This window comes from Lynx rufus, unplaced genomic scaffold (genome assembly GCF_022079265.1).
Source record: "Lynx rufus isolate CCGP_SWC_20201006 ecotype Redwood Valley unplaced genomic scaffold, mLynRuf1.p SCAF_15, whole genome shotgun sequence".
Classification (NCBI taxonomy): Eukaryota; Metazoa; Chordata; class Mammalia; order Carnivora; family Felidae; genus Lynx; species Lynx rufus.
Window position 1 is genome coordinate 39,060,968 of NW_025814829.1, and position 12,633 is coordinate 39,073,600.

Below are 12,633 nucleotides of genomic sequence, written 5' to 3' on the forward strand. Positions count from 1 at the left end.
TTAAGACATAGAAGAAAGAATTCATATACCATATAAATAAAAATACCTTATGGTATTAAGTTCATGTCTTCCTGTTGATAATTCTCCAAACTTGAATAGTAAGTAAACCTTGAGAAAAAATATTTGTAGGAAAACTGTACTAAAAGTCCTTGAAATTGACCGAACTGCCTTGCCACCTTTCTTTTCTCCCTTTTTTTGTTTTGAATAGCCAGGGTATTTTTGAAAGAAGAACTGAAAGTCCCTAGAAGGAGCAGATGATTTTAACTCCAAAATTAGGAAATATATGGCACTATGTAGTGATCAGTATGCTCTCTATAGCAGCATATGCTGTTCTAAAGTATAAAAAGAGATAATGTGATAATGAATCTCATTCTGATTTTTGAGGACTTTAGTTCTGCAGTGAAATCCACAAAGAGTTAAACTGTTACAACCAGCATTCTGGCCAGACTTTACAATCAAGAGGAAATTAAGACTCTTTAGATGTCTTTTTCTCAACATTGCAGGCCAGTGTTAATGTTGATGCTAATGTTTTAAGAATGTGGTAATATCATCGTCATCTTCTTAAGATAAAAATAAAAATGCTAAAAACACTTTTTACAGGTATACTTAGTATAGCACCTCAGTTCTTCCCCATTATTAACATAACTGTCGTCATCTTCCTTACTACGGATATTGGTGTCAGCTCTGAGGCACTATATTATGCTTTTGTCATGGTAGGCATAATCTCCATTATGTGACCAAAATTGTGCATGGAGTGATGTTAGGCTGACTATACCTTTTACTTTTTCTTAAGTATTGAATACCCTCAGGAAGTAGGGTTAGGGTTTGGCTTTTATAGGGGACATTTGGCTGCCTAGAAACATTAAGATATGAAGTAATTTAAATGGTAGTCTGTCTGATAAAACAGAGTTAGTGATCCCTTATAATCCTTACCTTGCCATCGATGAATTGAAACAAGACTGAATAAATCTATAAATCTGTTTAGCCCTAAAACCTAATAAGGGACCAAGAAGCTGACACTACATCCTGTTTTGTTTTGTTTTGTTTTGTTTTTAGTCACAAACTCTTGTGAGGATTAACTCAGGAGATTTTATTTGCAGACCTAGAGAAGAGTAAAGATTATGCCATTGTGTCCCAGTAAAATATCAAATGTAATCAGAAGCCTAATTGAAAAGTCTTTTATTAAATTCTTCTATTGGGGCAGATCACTGTCAGTTATTGCACTCATAAGCCTAGTAATCAGAAAGGCTAATGTGTCTTTCAGGACTCTGGCAGACAGTACGGCCCCAACTGAGTATTACATTTTGTCATAGCCTGACTTCCTGATTTCATCTTTCACCCAATCTCTCATTTGGCCTCTTGAGCAGCTTAATCATCATGTGCTGCAAATTCTCATTTATGTTAAATGGCAAGTATGGATTGCTCACAAAAGTTTCTTGGCAAGCAATTTATCAATCATTAAAATAACCCTTACTGTTATGGCTTTATCGGGTTGACATTATATAGAGTAGGAATAACAGCAGAATGCGCAAACAGCTGCTGGATTGTGAACAGACGTGAAGATTCTGTAAGGACAGTTGAGAATGATTCAGAATAAAAAGAAAAAAGCTGCTCTGGACAGAGATACACTTATGAGAGTAAACAGACCATCTTGGCAGTTCATCATTTCAAATGGGGGGACTTTTGTGGCATATGGCTTCCTGTGATATGAATACGTAGAAATCCAAACTAAAGCAAAGGGTGCACCATTCGGGTTTTTTTTGTTTTTTAGCCTTTTTCATGGTGTTATTTCAAAGCTAAAAGACAAATACACAAGCATTTTGAACCAGATTCAGTCATTAGCCTGAAGGTGAGAGTCGTTTTAAAATGTAGTAGTATAAAACTTCTGCAGCAATCTATGGTATGAAGCAGGTTTTTGCTTTGGGGAGTGGAGAGGGAAGGAGTCATTGGTGTAGTATAATGGTTTTAACTCTGTTTTTCTATATATCTGCTGTTTTTTGTTTGTTTGTTTGTTTGTTTTGTTACTCAGATTCTAAGCTGGGTCCAGCTGAGGTCTGGACATCCAGGCAGGCTCTGCAGGACCTGTACCAGAAAATGCTAGTTACTGATTTGGAATACGCTTTAGACAAGAAAGTAGAACAGGATCTGTAAGTACTATCATTTGGGATGTCCCTGTAAGATCAAGAGTCTCACCAAGACTTTAGAATAAAAAACAATTTGGTTGTTTCTTCTTAACCTGTCTCAGAGTAAGGTCTTTCAATGAAAACAAAAAATTCTAGTACTTGTGATTTTTTTTGAACAGAATATTTGACCATTGTTATTACTTCAGATAGTCTTAGGCAGCAAGAGGAGAATGCTTGAAGTTGAGTCTTATTCAGGTCTTTGGGTTATATCATAAAAACAAATCTATGTATATTTCAAGTACTAAGAGACAGTGTTTGGATTCTCTGTATGTGTTCAGTCCTGCATTTAAACCATGACTAAAAAAGAAATTCAACAGTAAACTTTAGATAAATCTTTGGTGAATGTGATTCTATAAATTTCTCCCAAAGGAAAATGTGTTTGCATTGTAAGGGAACTTCTTCCTTTTATAAAATAAGTAGGTATTTCCTCCCCCCCCCCAATAAAACTAAAGAAAGATTTTGTATATTTAGGCTATTCCACTTGTTCTTTCTATGAGAGGTGAAATGACAGATGACCAGATTCCCAAGTGAGTAAATAAATGCCTTTTGTGGAGGGCCTTGCCTTATAAATTGGATCAAGGATATTAGCCTGATGAAATATTAAGAATCAGTTAAGAATATTCTATTTAGTAATGCCTAGTACCCTAAGTTGTGGTGAAGATTAGTTTTTCCTATATTGTTCACCTTTCTTAGATACTTTATATTTTTAGGAGTTCTAGTAGTAAAAGAGCTTAATCACAGCCACTCAGAATCCGTATCTATGATATTAGAGGCAAGGATAAAATGTCATCAAAAATACTGAGGGAGCAATTGTCCTCATGAAGCATTAAAAACGCAAGTGCTCTAGTGTCTCAAAAGTTGACATTGATAAAGAATTAGGTACTTTCCAGGTAGGTTGTAGACCTTTCATCTGTGTTTGCTTCCTTTAGTCAAGCCAGTAATAATCTCCCTCCATCCTATTTCTGTTTTCCCCACTCCCCACTGTGGTTTCCAAGTTAAGGAATGACTGTATTTCACCCTAACTGAATCTAAAATGATTCTTTACACAGCTTGATTCAAGAAAAACATTTTATAATAGAATTTTGATATGCCATATTTCAGCACTGTGTTTTTTCCTATTTTAAATAGCCAAAATTGAAATATCAAAAAATGAACTTATCTTTCAAGCTGTGAAGAAAACATTAACCCCAAGAGAAATAAAGAAAGCATTAAAAAGAATTAGAACAGAGTGCTGTGGGAAATAGATTTTATGGAAATAAGAGATATGGCTTAATATTGAAAAAGAAATTTTCCCCTTATACCTGTCAATAAGGATATACTCAGTCATTTCTTGGCACAGTGTATATGGCAGTTTGTTGATAGCTTACTTTTACTTTGGTCTTGTGACTGTAGTTCTTGTTTTGTACTGGGATTCCTAAATAGGCTTTAACTATAGTAGTTCTAAAAGATTAATAACTGAAGCCACAGTCTGATTATTCGAACATTTGGTAAGTGTTTACTAAGGTCGGTTGGATTCTATTGCATGTCTGGTCTTGCTCAAAGAGGAGCATAAAGTTATTTAAATGAGTAACTTTAATGCAGGTTTACTGTCTAGTGTGTTATAATTATAACAAACAGTTCTTTCTTGTTCTCAGGGGGACCAGTGTCTGCCCAGTGAGTCACTGCTATACCAAATAGAATTACATTTTGTTTTCAGCTGGAATCATGCCTTTAAGAATCAGATCACAACACTACAAGGCCAGGCAAAGAATCGAGCAAACCCGAATCGGAGTGAAGTTCAGGCAAACCTATCTCTGTTCCTAGAGGCAGCTAGTGGCTTCTATACTCAGGTGAGTTCTGCATTGTATATCAGTTCTCCTAGTCATGAATGTTCTTTATACACATCTTGTTTAATAAGTACTTTTTGTTATGATTATGGGGGCATCCAGGAGTTGATCACCTATAATCCCTCAAGTGAATAAAAATATCCCAGATTGTTGACCATAAGACCTTTAAAACAAAAAAGATTCAATCAAAAAAGGTTTATGGGGCTCCTGGGTGGCTCAGTCGGTTAAGTGTCCTACTTCGGCTCAGGTCATGATCTCGCGGTTTGTGAGCTCGAGCGCCGCGTCAGGCTCTGCGCTGACAGCTCGGAGCCTGGAGCCTGCTTCTGGTTCTTTGTCTCCCTATTTCTCTGCTCCTCGTCTGTTCATGCTCTGTTTCTCTTTCTCTCAAAAATAAATAAACATTAAAAAAAATTTTTTTTTTTAAGTTTATGTTTTGGCTTAACGTTTGGAGATATAATTGTGTGAGTAGAAAAAGGGTCATGAGAGCCATATCTTAGTGAAACAGCAAAAGTAGTCTGTTATAAGTGGTATTAGAGCAAATGTGAATTTATGGGTATGGGTATAGTTCATTGTGAAAGTAACAGCTGTGTTGTGCCAGGTAAGAAATAGTCAAAATTTGTGATATCAAGTGAGTTTTCATAGTATTAATGTGTTTATAAAGTAGAATTTATCTGAAGCTTTAAATGCTGTTAAGCTACCTAAGAAATGAAGTAAATTTTCCTCCATTTTAATAATAAAATGATTACTTTATTATTTTAATGATTTATCATCCTCAGAGACTTATCTTGTGCTTGGTTACATGCTGATAAAACTTCTAAACCGGGCGGGTTAAACAGTACATAAATCTTCTTTCCGAACAATGAATTTTCTTTAAACAGAATATTTTAGAAAACTTCATCTCATCCATTTGTAGTAGCATTCATAATTAATAGAATGTGTATAAACTCTCAGAATGGCGAGACACAGTTTTGAAGATCTTAGACTAAAAGAAATCTTTGGCCATTCTCTCTGTGCTTGCTGCTTGACCGTTGCTACCTGTATTTCGGCTCCATTTTGGTTTTACCATGTCTCGGAATGAAGGAAAAGGAAAGGCTGTGTTGGAAGTTGTCACATAGTTAGCTATCATCTTACAAGAGATTATTTGTTTTACTTAGACTAAAACATTCTTCACAGTTGATCATTGAAAGAACTAAAGTATGGTTCTTCTTTTCAAAATTAATTTTTAAATGGATGCCAACTTCTAGCAGTAGAAGTTGGTACTTCTGGAGAGAGGGATTGCAGTGTGCCACTAACTAGTCCTTAAGGCAGATGTTAAAGATTAATTCATTCCACAAGGTGGCTTTTAAAAGCCTACTGTTCTAAGGCACACTACAGATACTGAGGATATGAAGGGAAAAGAGATAGTCTTTTCCTTTTTTTAAGGGAATATCTAGTCTAAATGAAGAGATGGATACATTAATAGATATTCCTTTTTGCTTTCTAATTATAAAAATAATGCATACTAGTTTTAAGAAATTTGGAAATTACACAGAAAAAGATTTAATTCTGTTCAGGATAAATTACTACTTTAATATATATTCTTCTGATGCTTTAATAATTTTGTACATAGTTGTACATATCCAGTATTATATCTACTTTATAAACATGTAAGTTTTCCCTTGTATTGTCATGCAGTTTGATAAGCATTTTCTCTAATATTGGATTATTTGATGATGACAATTCTTCACTGGATGATGAATAAAATCATTGGATAATCAAGTTATAAAACTATTAACATACATTGTTATTTCCCAGGAGATTATCACTTATATTTTTATATTTCCATCAGCAGTGTATGTAAGTGTCCATTTTTTTTTTTTTAATTTTTATTTATTTTTGAGAGAGAGAGACAGAGCGCAAGTGGGGGAGGGGCAGAGAGAAAGGGAGACACAGAATCTGAAGCAGGCTCCAGGCTCCACGCTGTCCGCACAAAGCCTAACACGGGGCTTGAACTCACAAGCTGCAAGATCATGACCTGAGCTGAAGTCGGACACTTAACTGGCTGAGCCACACAGGCGCCCCTGCAAAAGTATCTATCTTGATGCATGCTTGCCAGCGTTAAGTGTTTTCAGTAAAAGTGAATGCATGATTAAATGAGTAACTTACACTTATTAGATGGAAAATAATTTTTCTTTTAAAATTTAATGTTTGGGTTATTAGTATTGAACTGCATTCCTATTTTATTAGATATTTGTATTTTGTATAAGTCATTGTTTACTTTTCCTACTCATCATTTGGATCCTATTGTTTTCGTGGTGATTTGTCTGATTTATACTGAAAGATACTAATTTTTTCCATTATTTTTGGCAGATATCTTTTTCTCAAGTTTCTTCTTTTGTTCTTTCATTTAATTCAGAGTTTCCTAATGTTACCAGGTTCTTTTTTTTTTTTTTTTTGAATATGGTTTTTTTTGTTTTGTTTTGTTTTGTTTTTGTCCATAGGTCAGTGGAAGGAGTGTGAGCAGGGGAGGGGCTGAGAGGGTGGGGGAGAGAAAATCCCAGGCAGGCTCAACGCAGGGCTTGAACTCAAAATTGTGAGATCATGACCTCGGCCAAAATCAAGAGTCAGACACTTAACCATCTAAGCCACCCAGATCAGTGGATATTTAGTAAGGACAATAATATTTATATTTAAAGGAACAAATAGATATTATAATTCATATCTCAATATTTGAAAATTAGCACCAATATCTTATAATAATGATTAAATTATGACATCTGTAAAATGCAAATTTATGAAACTATTATAAGTTGATGTTTATGAAGATCTTTTAAGATGATGAAAAGATCGTGTTATTGAATTACAGTTTGACTGGATATGTTAATCGAGGAATCTCAGCTCAGAGTATTAACAAAAGTGTTATCCCCTACCCCGCCATCACTATTTTCATGTATGCTTTGTTGAATTCCAGATTTCTACCATAACTTCTTAGAAAGATTTCATAACATTCTGGTTGCTTTTAGATTTTTGAAATATAGTCTAGTTTTAAAACTCTAGTCTGATTCAAATCTGTATTCCTTCCTCTCCCTATGTAGTAGAAAGTGGAATTTTGAATGAACACAGCTGAAGTAGGGGGAGCAGTAGGGACCCCGAGCAGCTGGGCATGGTGGAAGAGAGGGAAGGAGTCCATATGCTACAATACATTTTTATTATAGTTATTATACAGATTGGTTAATCACCTAGAATCATGATTTTTAACCTTTTTTATGATGCAATGTAACACATTTCCAAAGTTTTAATTGCACCTTGATAAATCTGCAAGGAAGGAAAACAAGAATCATTTTTATTGAGGGAGTATGGTAATTGTAAACAAAATTTTATAGGCAGATAAATCAAATTATTTTATAATGAAAAATATATGGCTAATCTAATTTTGAAAAACATTTTTTCGATTTTTATAATAAGCATTGATTTTCTCCACCAGCATTCCTTAGGCAGTGGTTGAACAGTTAAAACAATTGTAGAGTGAGCGTTAATAAACTTTTTCATATATTAACATTAATAGGATATTTTACTTGCATTTTTATGTTGTCTTCGTTTGATAATTGAAACAGTTAATAGTGTTGCTAACAATAATGTTTTATACATCTTTCTTGATTACACATAGTACAGATTAAGCTATGAGACTGAGGGTGTAGACCAAATCCACGTCATCATACAATCTTCTAGGCCATGATGAGTTTTGAATTTTAATCTTTTAAGTGTAGTTGCGAGCCTTTGGAGAGGAGGCAGGGACGTAACATGATAAAGTTCGCATTTTTAAAAGATTATCCTGGCAGGGGGCTCCTGGGTGACTCAATTGGTTGAGTGTCTGAGTCTAGCTTAGGTCGTGATCTTGTGGCTAGTGAGTTCGAGCCCTGTGTTGGGCTCTGTGCTGACAGCTCAGAGCCTGGAGCCTGCTTCAGATTGTGTGTCTCCCTCTCTGTCTACCCCTTCCCCGCTCAGGCTCGCTCTCTCTCGCTCTTGCTCTCTCTCTTTCTGTCAAAAATAAACATACATTAAAAAAAAGTAATAAAAAAAAAAAAGATTATCCTGGCTGTTGTATGGAGAATGTTGTATGGGGGTTAGGAATGGAAGCTAATTAGGATGCTACTGTGGTAATAGAAAAAAAGTGATGGATTTTTGAAGATTAACCAATAGACTTGATCATGGATTGGACTGGATATGTGGAATCAAGATAGGGGAGGAGTCAAAGATGACTTCAGTTATCAGATTGAGCAGCTAGTTGACTAGTTGTACCATTTACCGAGATGGAGAATACTGAAGAGAAAACATCTCTGTCCGTGTTAAATTAGATAGCCTATTTGACATCTGAGTGCAAATGTCATATAGGTAATTGGATAAATAAGCTTGGAGCCCAGTAAAAAGGTCAGGGCCATAGTAAATTTTATGATTACAATGAAGAACCCTGCCTTAGTCAGACATTAGTGTTTGGTATTTAAAACCATAGAGCTAGGTGAGAACAGGTCAGCACAAGAGGAGCCACCACTGCAGTAGTAGAAAATCAGAGCGGTGACTTGGAAGCCAAGAGAAAACATTTCAGTAAGAAGAAGGAGTGGTCATCCCTGTTGAGTGGTGCTAAGAAGTCAAATAAGATGATTAAAAAGTGACCGATTAGATTTGACAGCATAGAAGTCACTGGTGACATTAACAAATACTGTATTTCTTCATGTCTAAAATATTTTGGGGGCCCCTGGGGTGGCTCAGTCAGTTAGTCTTCCAACTCTTGATTTCAGCTCAGGTCATGATCTCACCATTCATGAAATCAAGCCCCATGTCTCTGTGCTGTCAGCTTGGGATTTTTTTTTCTCTGTCTGCCCCTCCTGTGCATGTGCGTGCTCTGTCTCAAAATAAATAAATAAACTTTAAAAAATAATTTAAAAATGTTTTTCATATTTTAACGTCTCTTGATTAGAAGTTCACAAGAGATGATAAGGCACTATTTAATTGGCAGTATTTTTTTCTCTCAATGTTACAATAAATAATAGTTCATCATACAATTTATGGTATCTTGGATTTAATGAAATGTGACTTTGGTAAAGTGGGAATAGAAATCTGATTGGAGTGGATTGAGAAGAGATTAATACATGGTTATCCTCATTTATATTTCTGTGAAGATGTTTTCACTTCTTAGTTGTCATTTTGTGAGCCATTTAAAGCATGGTACCAAATTCAAGCCAGAACCGAATTCCCAAAGTAAAGATATAACAACATTCTATTGTAGGTTTTTTTAAAACATCAAAGAACTGAACAAGTAGTTGTTACTCTAAGAAACTGGGAGCCAAAAAAAGTATTATTTTCTGTAGTTTTTTTGAGGGGTGATGTTCTATACCTTCATAGTTAGTTCTCCATTTTTAGCATAGAAGAGCCAAGGAGCAGTGGAATAACGTAATACTGAGTTTTCACAGAATAATTGCCAAATATAGTTTTGTTCAACTTATGAAACATCTGTTTTTCTTCTTTAGTGCCACCTTGTTTCTGCATCTAAATCAACCAGAGCTCTCTTACCCAGAATCTTTGAATCAGCAGGAACTTTTCTGATATCTTCACCTACAACTCCTGGGTTCAGGCAAAATTTTATTACAAGACATTCTATATGATGCTCCAGCCACGTTTGATTTACTTTTTTGTGTGAACATTCTTTTTTCTTCTTGATAGATGTTTACCCTTGCCTTGTGTTCCAGTCTGTTCTTTCAGTACCTACCAAACTCCGTTCTCTACCATCCACCATGTTTCTTCTTGCTATCTTCTACATTCGTCTGTTTTTGGTGTCTCCCTCTCCCCCCATTTTTCGTTCCTTTCCTGTATTTCTTGCCTTTTCTATTTGCTGACTCTAGCCATTCTGAGCATTTACTTGTTTACCTAATTTTATCTCAGCAAATTCTTGCCCATTACAAATGTACAGGTATAAGTAAAGCTGAAATAGATAATTCCTGTGCTTAGTAGTAAAGGGTACACAAGGGTACACAGAATTTGTATTCAGTTATGGAAGTGGTTTTTATCTTAGAAAAAAGTAGGACATTTTAAATCATGAGTTGGGTCCTCAGGGTGTCTTATTTTATATTGTGAATTCTGCACATTAAAAAGTGTGGTGATAGAATCAATGTATTTCTAATTTTGTAACGTTAGTCAAATCACTTGATATTTCTGTTGCTTTCATATCCTCATCTGAAAAAATAGAGCTTCATCACTATATATACTATATTGCTGCTAGTTTATCTCCAGGATAAGTGAGACAAATGTATCAAGTAAGCTAGGGAATGCAGTTTGCTACAGATATAGATTATTCTCTTGGCTTATGCTAGCTATCATGTTTTCCTTGCTCCCTTCCCCTTCCCCTCCCCACCCTCATGTTATTTATCTATCTTGCTCATTTGACTGTGAGCTCTTTAAGAACATAGATTTTCTTATTCATCTCTGTTATCCCTGTTGCTTACCATGGTGTCTGATATAGTAACCAAATATTTGAATGAATATATTTAAGTAAATATTTGAATGGATGGAATAGAACGGAAAGAACTGTGTGGGGCCAATAATGAAACCCTTGGGAAACAAGGTCGGGGGAGAAATGCTTTTGAATAAAGGAGGCTGAAAAGGAATGATTGGTAAGACAACAACAACAACAAAAAAGCAAAGCTCAGTGATCAGCCTTAAGGTTAGCTGTTTTAAATGCAGCAAAGAGGTCCAATAGGATAATGACTGAAAAGTGTCCATTGTATTTGCCTATTAGATAACTGGGTCTCATATGGACAACAGTTTCAGTAGAGTGGTGGTGGATGGTAGGATGGGAAGAGGGGTTTGTGTGGAAGGCAGATCATAATGGATTAAGAAATGAATAGGAATTGAGAAAGCAAATAGGACACGTGTGGATTCCTTTGAAGCAGTTTGGTTAAGAAGAGGAAGAGACATTAAAAGGTTACTGGAGGAGGAATCTAGGATCAAGGAGGGGAGTGTTTTGGTTTTGGATTATTATATTTTCTGTGGGCGACACTTGATATTTGCAGGCCATAGCAAAGAAGCATGAGAAGTTGACAGTAGATCTAAGAGTGAGGGGATGGTAGGCAGGAGGCAGACAAGAATGAAATAAGCATGCTCAGACAGAGGAGTTAGTTCTGACGAGAAGGAGGTAGGTACCTCTAATAGTAAGACTAGAGGAGATAAAGGAGGAAGAAGTGGGTAGTCTCCATAAATGTCAAAAGTCCCTTGCAGGTCTGTATCAGATCCATTGTGTATGCAAAGATAAGAACTGACATAGGACTTAAAATAAATCTCAGGGAACTCCTAAAATCGAACAAATATGTTGGCTTGCATTTAAGTCCTATTTGTAACCACTCAGTCTTTAATGGTTTTTGTGTCTCTCTAAGAGAAATAGTAGATAGATAATTTCTTGGAGTTGCTTGCTGAATGGGACTGAATACCCTATTCAGGTAAAAAAGTCTTTTTAAATAATGTTTCTGTTCCTTTTAGATGCACATCTTAGATTGCTCTAATACTTAAGAATTTAAAAGATATGATTTATAATAAATGTTACTAGTTATCCTATCCTGTTTTCTTAGAGTCTTTGCTCCGGTCTCAGTAGTATATGATATTAGGTATACATGTTAAAGTATACAAACTTTACTGTTAGAGCACTGCTGACTTACCAGTTCTGACTTACCACTAAATCTTGCTCATGTTTTCCTTTTAGTTATTACAAGAACTGTGTACGGTGTTTAATGTAGATTTACCATGCCGTGTGAAGTCTTCCCAATTGGGAATTATCAGCAATAAACAGACGCATACCAGCGCCATAGTGAAGCCACAGTCTAGCTCCTGTTCCTATATCTGCCAGCACTGCCTCGTCCACCTTGGAGACATTGGTGAGCCTTTGGTGTGAAGGAATTGCTAATATATTCGTCCTTTTCTTTGGAGTAGTCATAGAAAGAAGCTCTTTTCCCTCAAACTGAGTATGTACACACAATTTCGTTTGCCATAAGAGGAAATTATAAATTGTATATTAAAGAATTTACATTGTCTCAGTATTTTGGGATTGGCAAAGGATTTTCAAGGTAGTAACTTTCATATGAAGATGTAAATTTTATTCGGACTTCATGCAGATGTAGGCAAATGAATAGCAAAAATGTAATCAAAGCTAAAGTTTTCAAAGTGGTGCCGTAATGTCTTTTAAATTAAAAGTCTGTACTCTTGGAATTGCAGGGTTTATAAGTTACTCCTTCTGAAGCTAGATTGTCTTCTTTTCTTCCTATCGTCAGTATATTAAAACCTCATTTTTAATTGTTTCCTTTTTGCAGTTAAATTTGTTTTCCTATTTAATGTAGTTTGTCTGAGAGTGTTATGTAACTTATTCTTGTTCGTCCCTTTAAGGTGACCTAAAAGGGTTGTAAAATAAATTAACTATAGGATTATGTTTCAACTGTCCTCAAATAACAAGGAATGGAGAACATTCCTTTGAGTTCGAAGATTTTAGATATCTAGATGTCATATAAATCATTGACTCCATGTGGGGTCATGTCAAAGTAAGCACCAAGTTCTGCATGGAGACTCAGTGAATAGTGCATTTAGGTTGTTTTTGCTTTTAGTGTATC

General features: G+C 35.4%; 1 protein-coding gene across 6 annotated transcripts in view; it reads left to right on the forward strand.

Moving 5' to 3' along the window:
* Positions 1–12,633, forward strand: part of SMG7 (SMG7 nonsense mediated mRNA decay factor) — a 91,649-nt gene that overhangs the window by 53,027 nt on the left and 25,989 nt on the right. For all 6 annotated transcript variants that reach the window (XM_047076886.1, XM_047076881.1, XM_047076883.1 and 3 more), the window contains 3 exons: positions 2,030–2,147; positions 3,880–4,012; positions 11,736–11,907. In XM_047076886.1, coding sequence (XP_046932842.1) covers positions 2,030–2,147; positions 3,880–4,012; positions 11,736–11,907 — 423 coding nt within the window. The remainder of the gene's footprint in view (positions 1–2,029; positions 2,148–3,879; positions 4,013–11,735; positions 11,908–12,633) is intronic.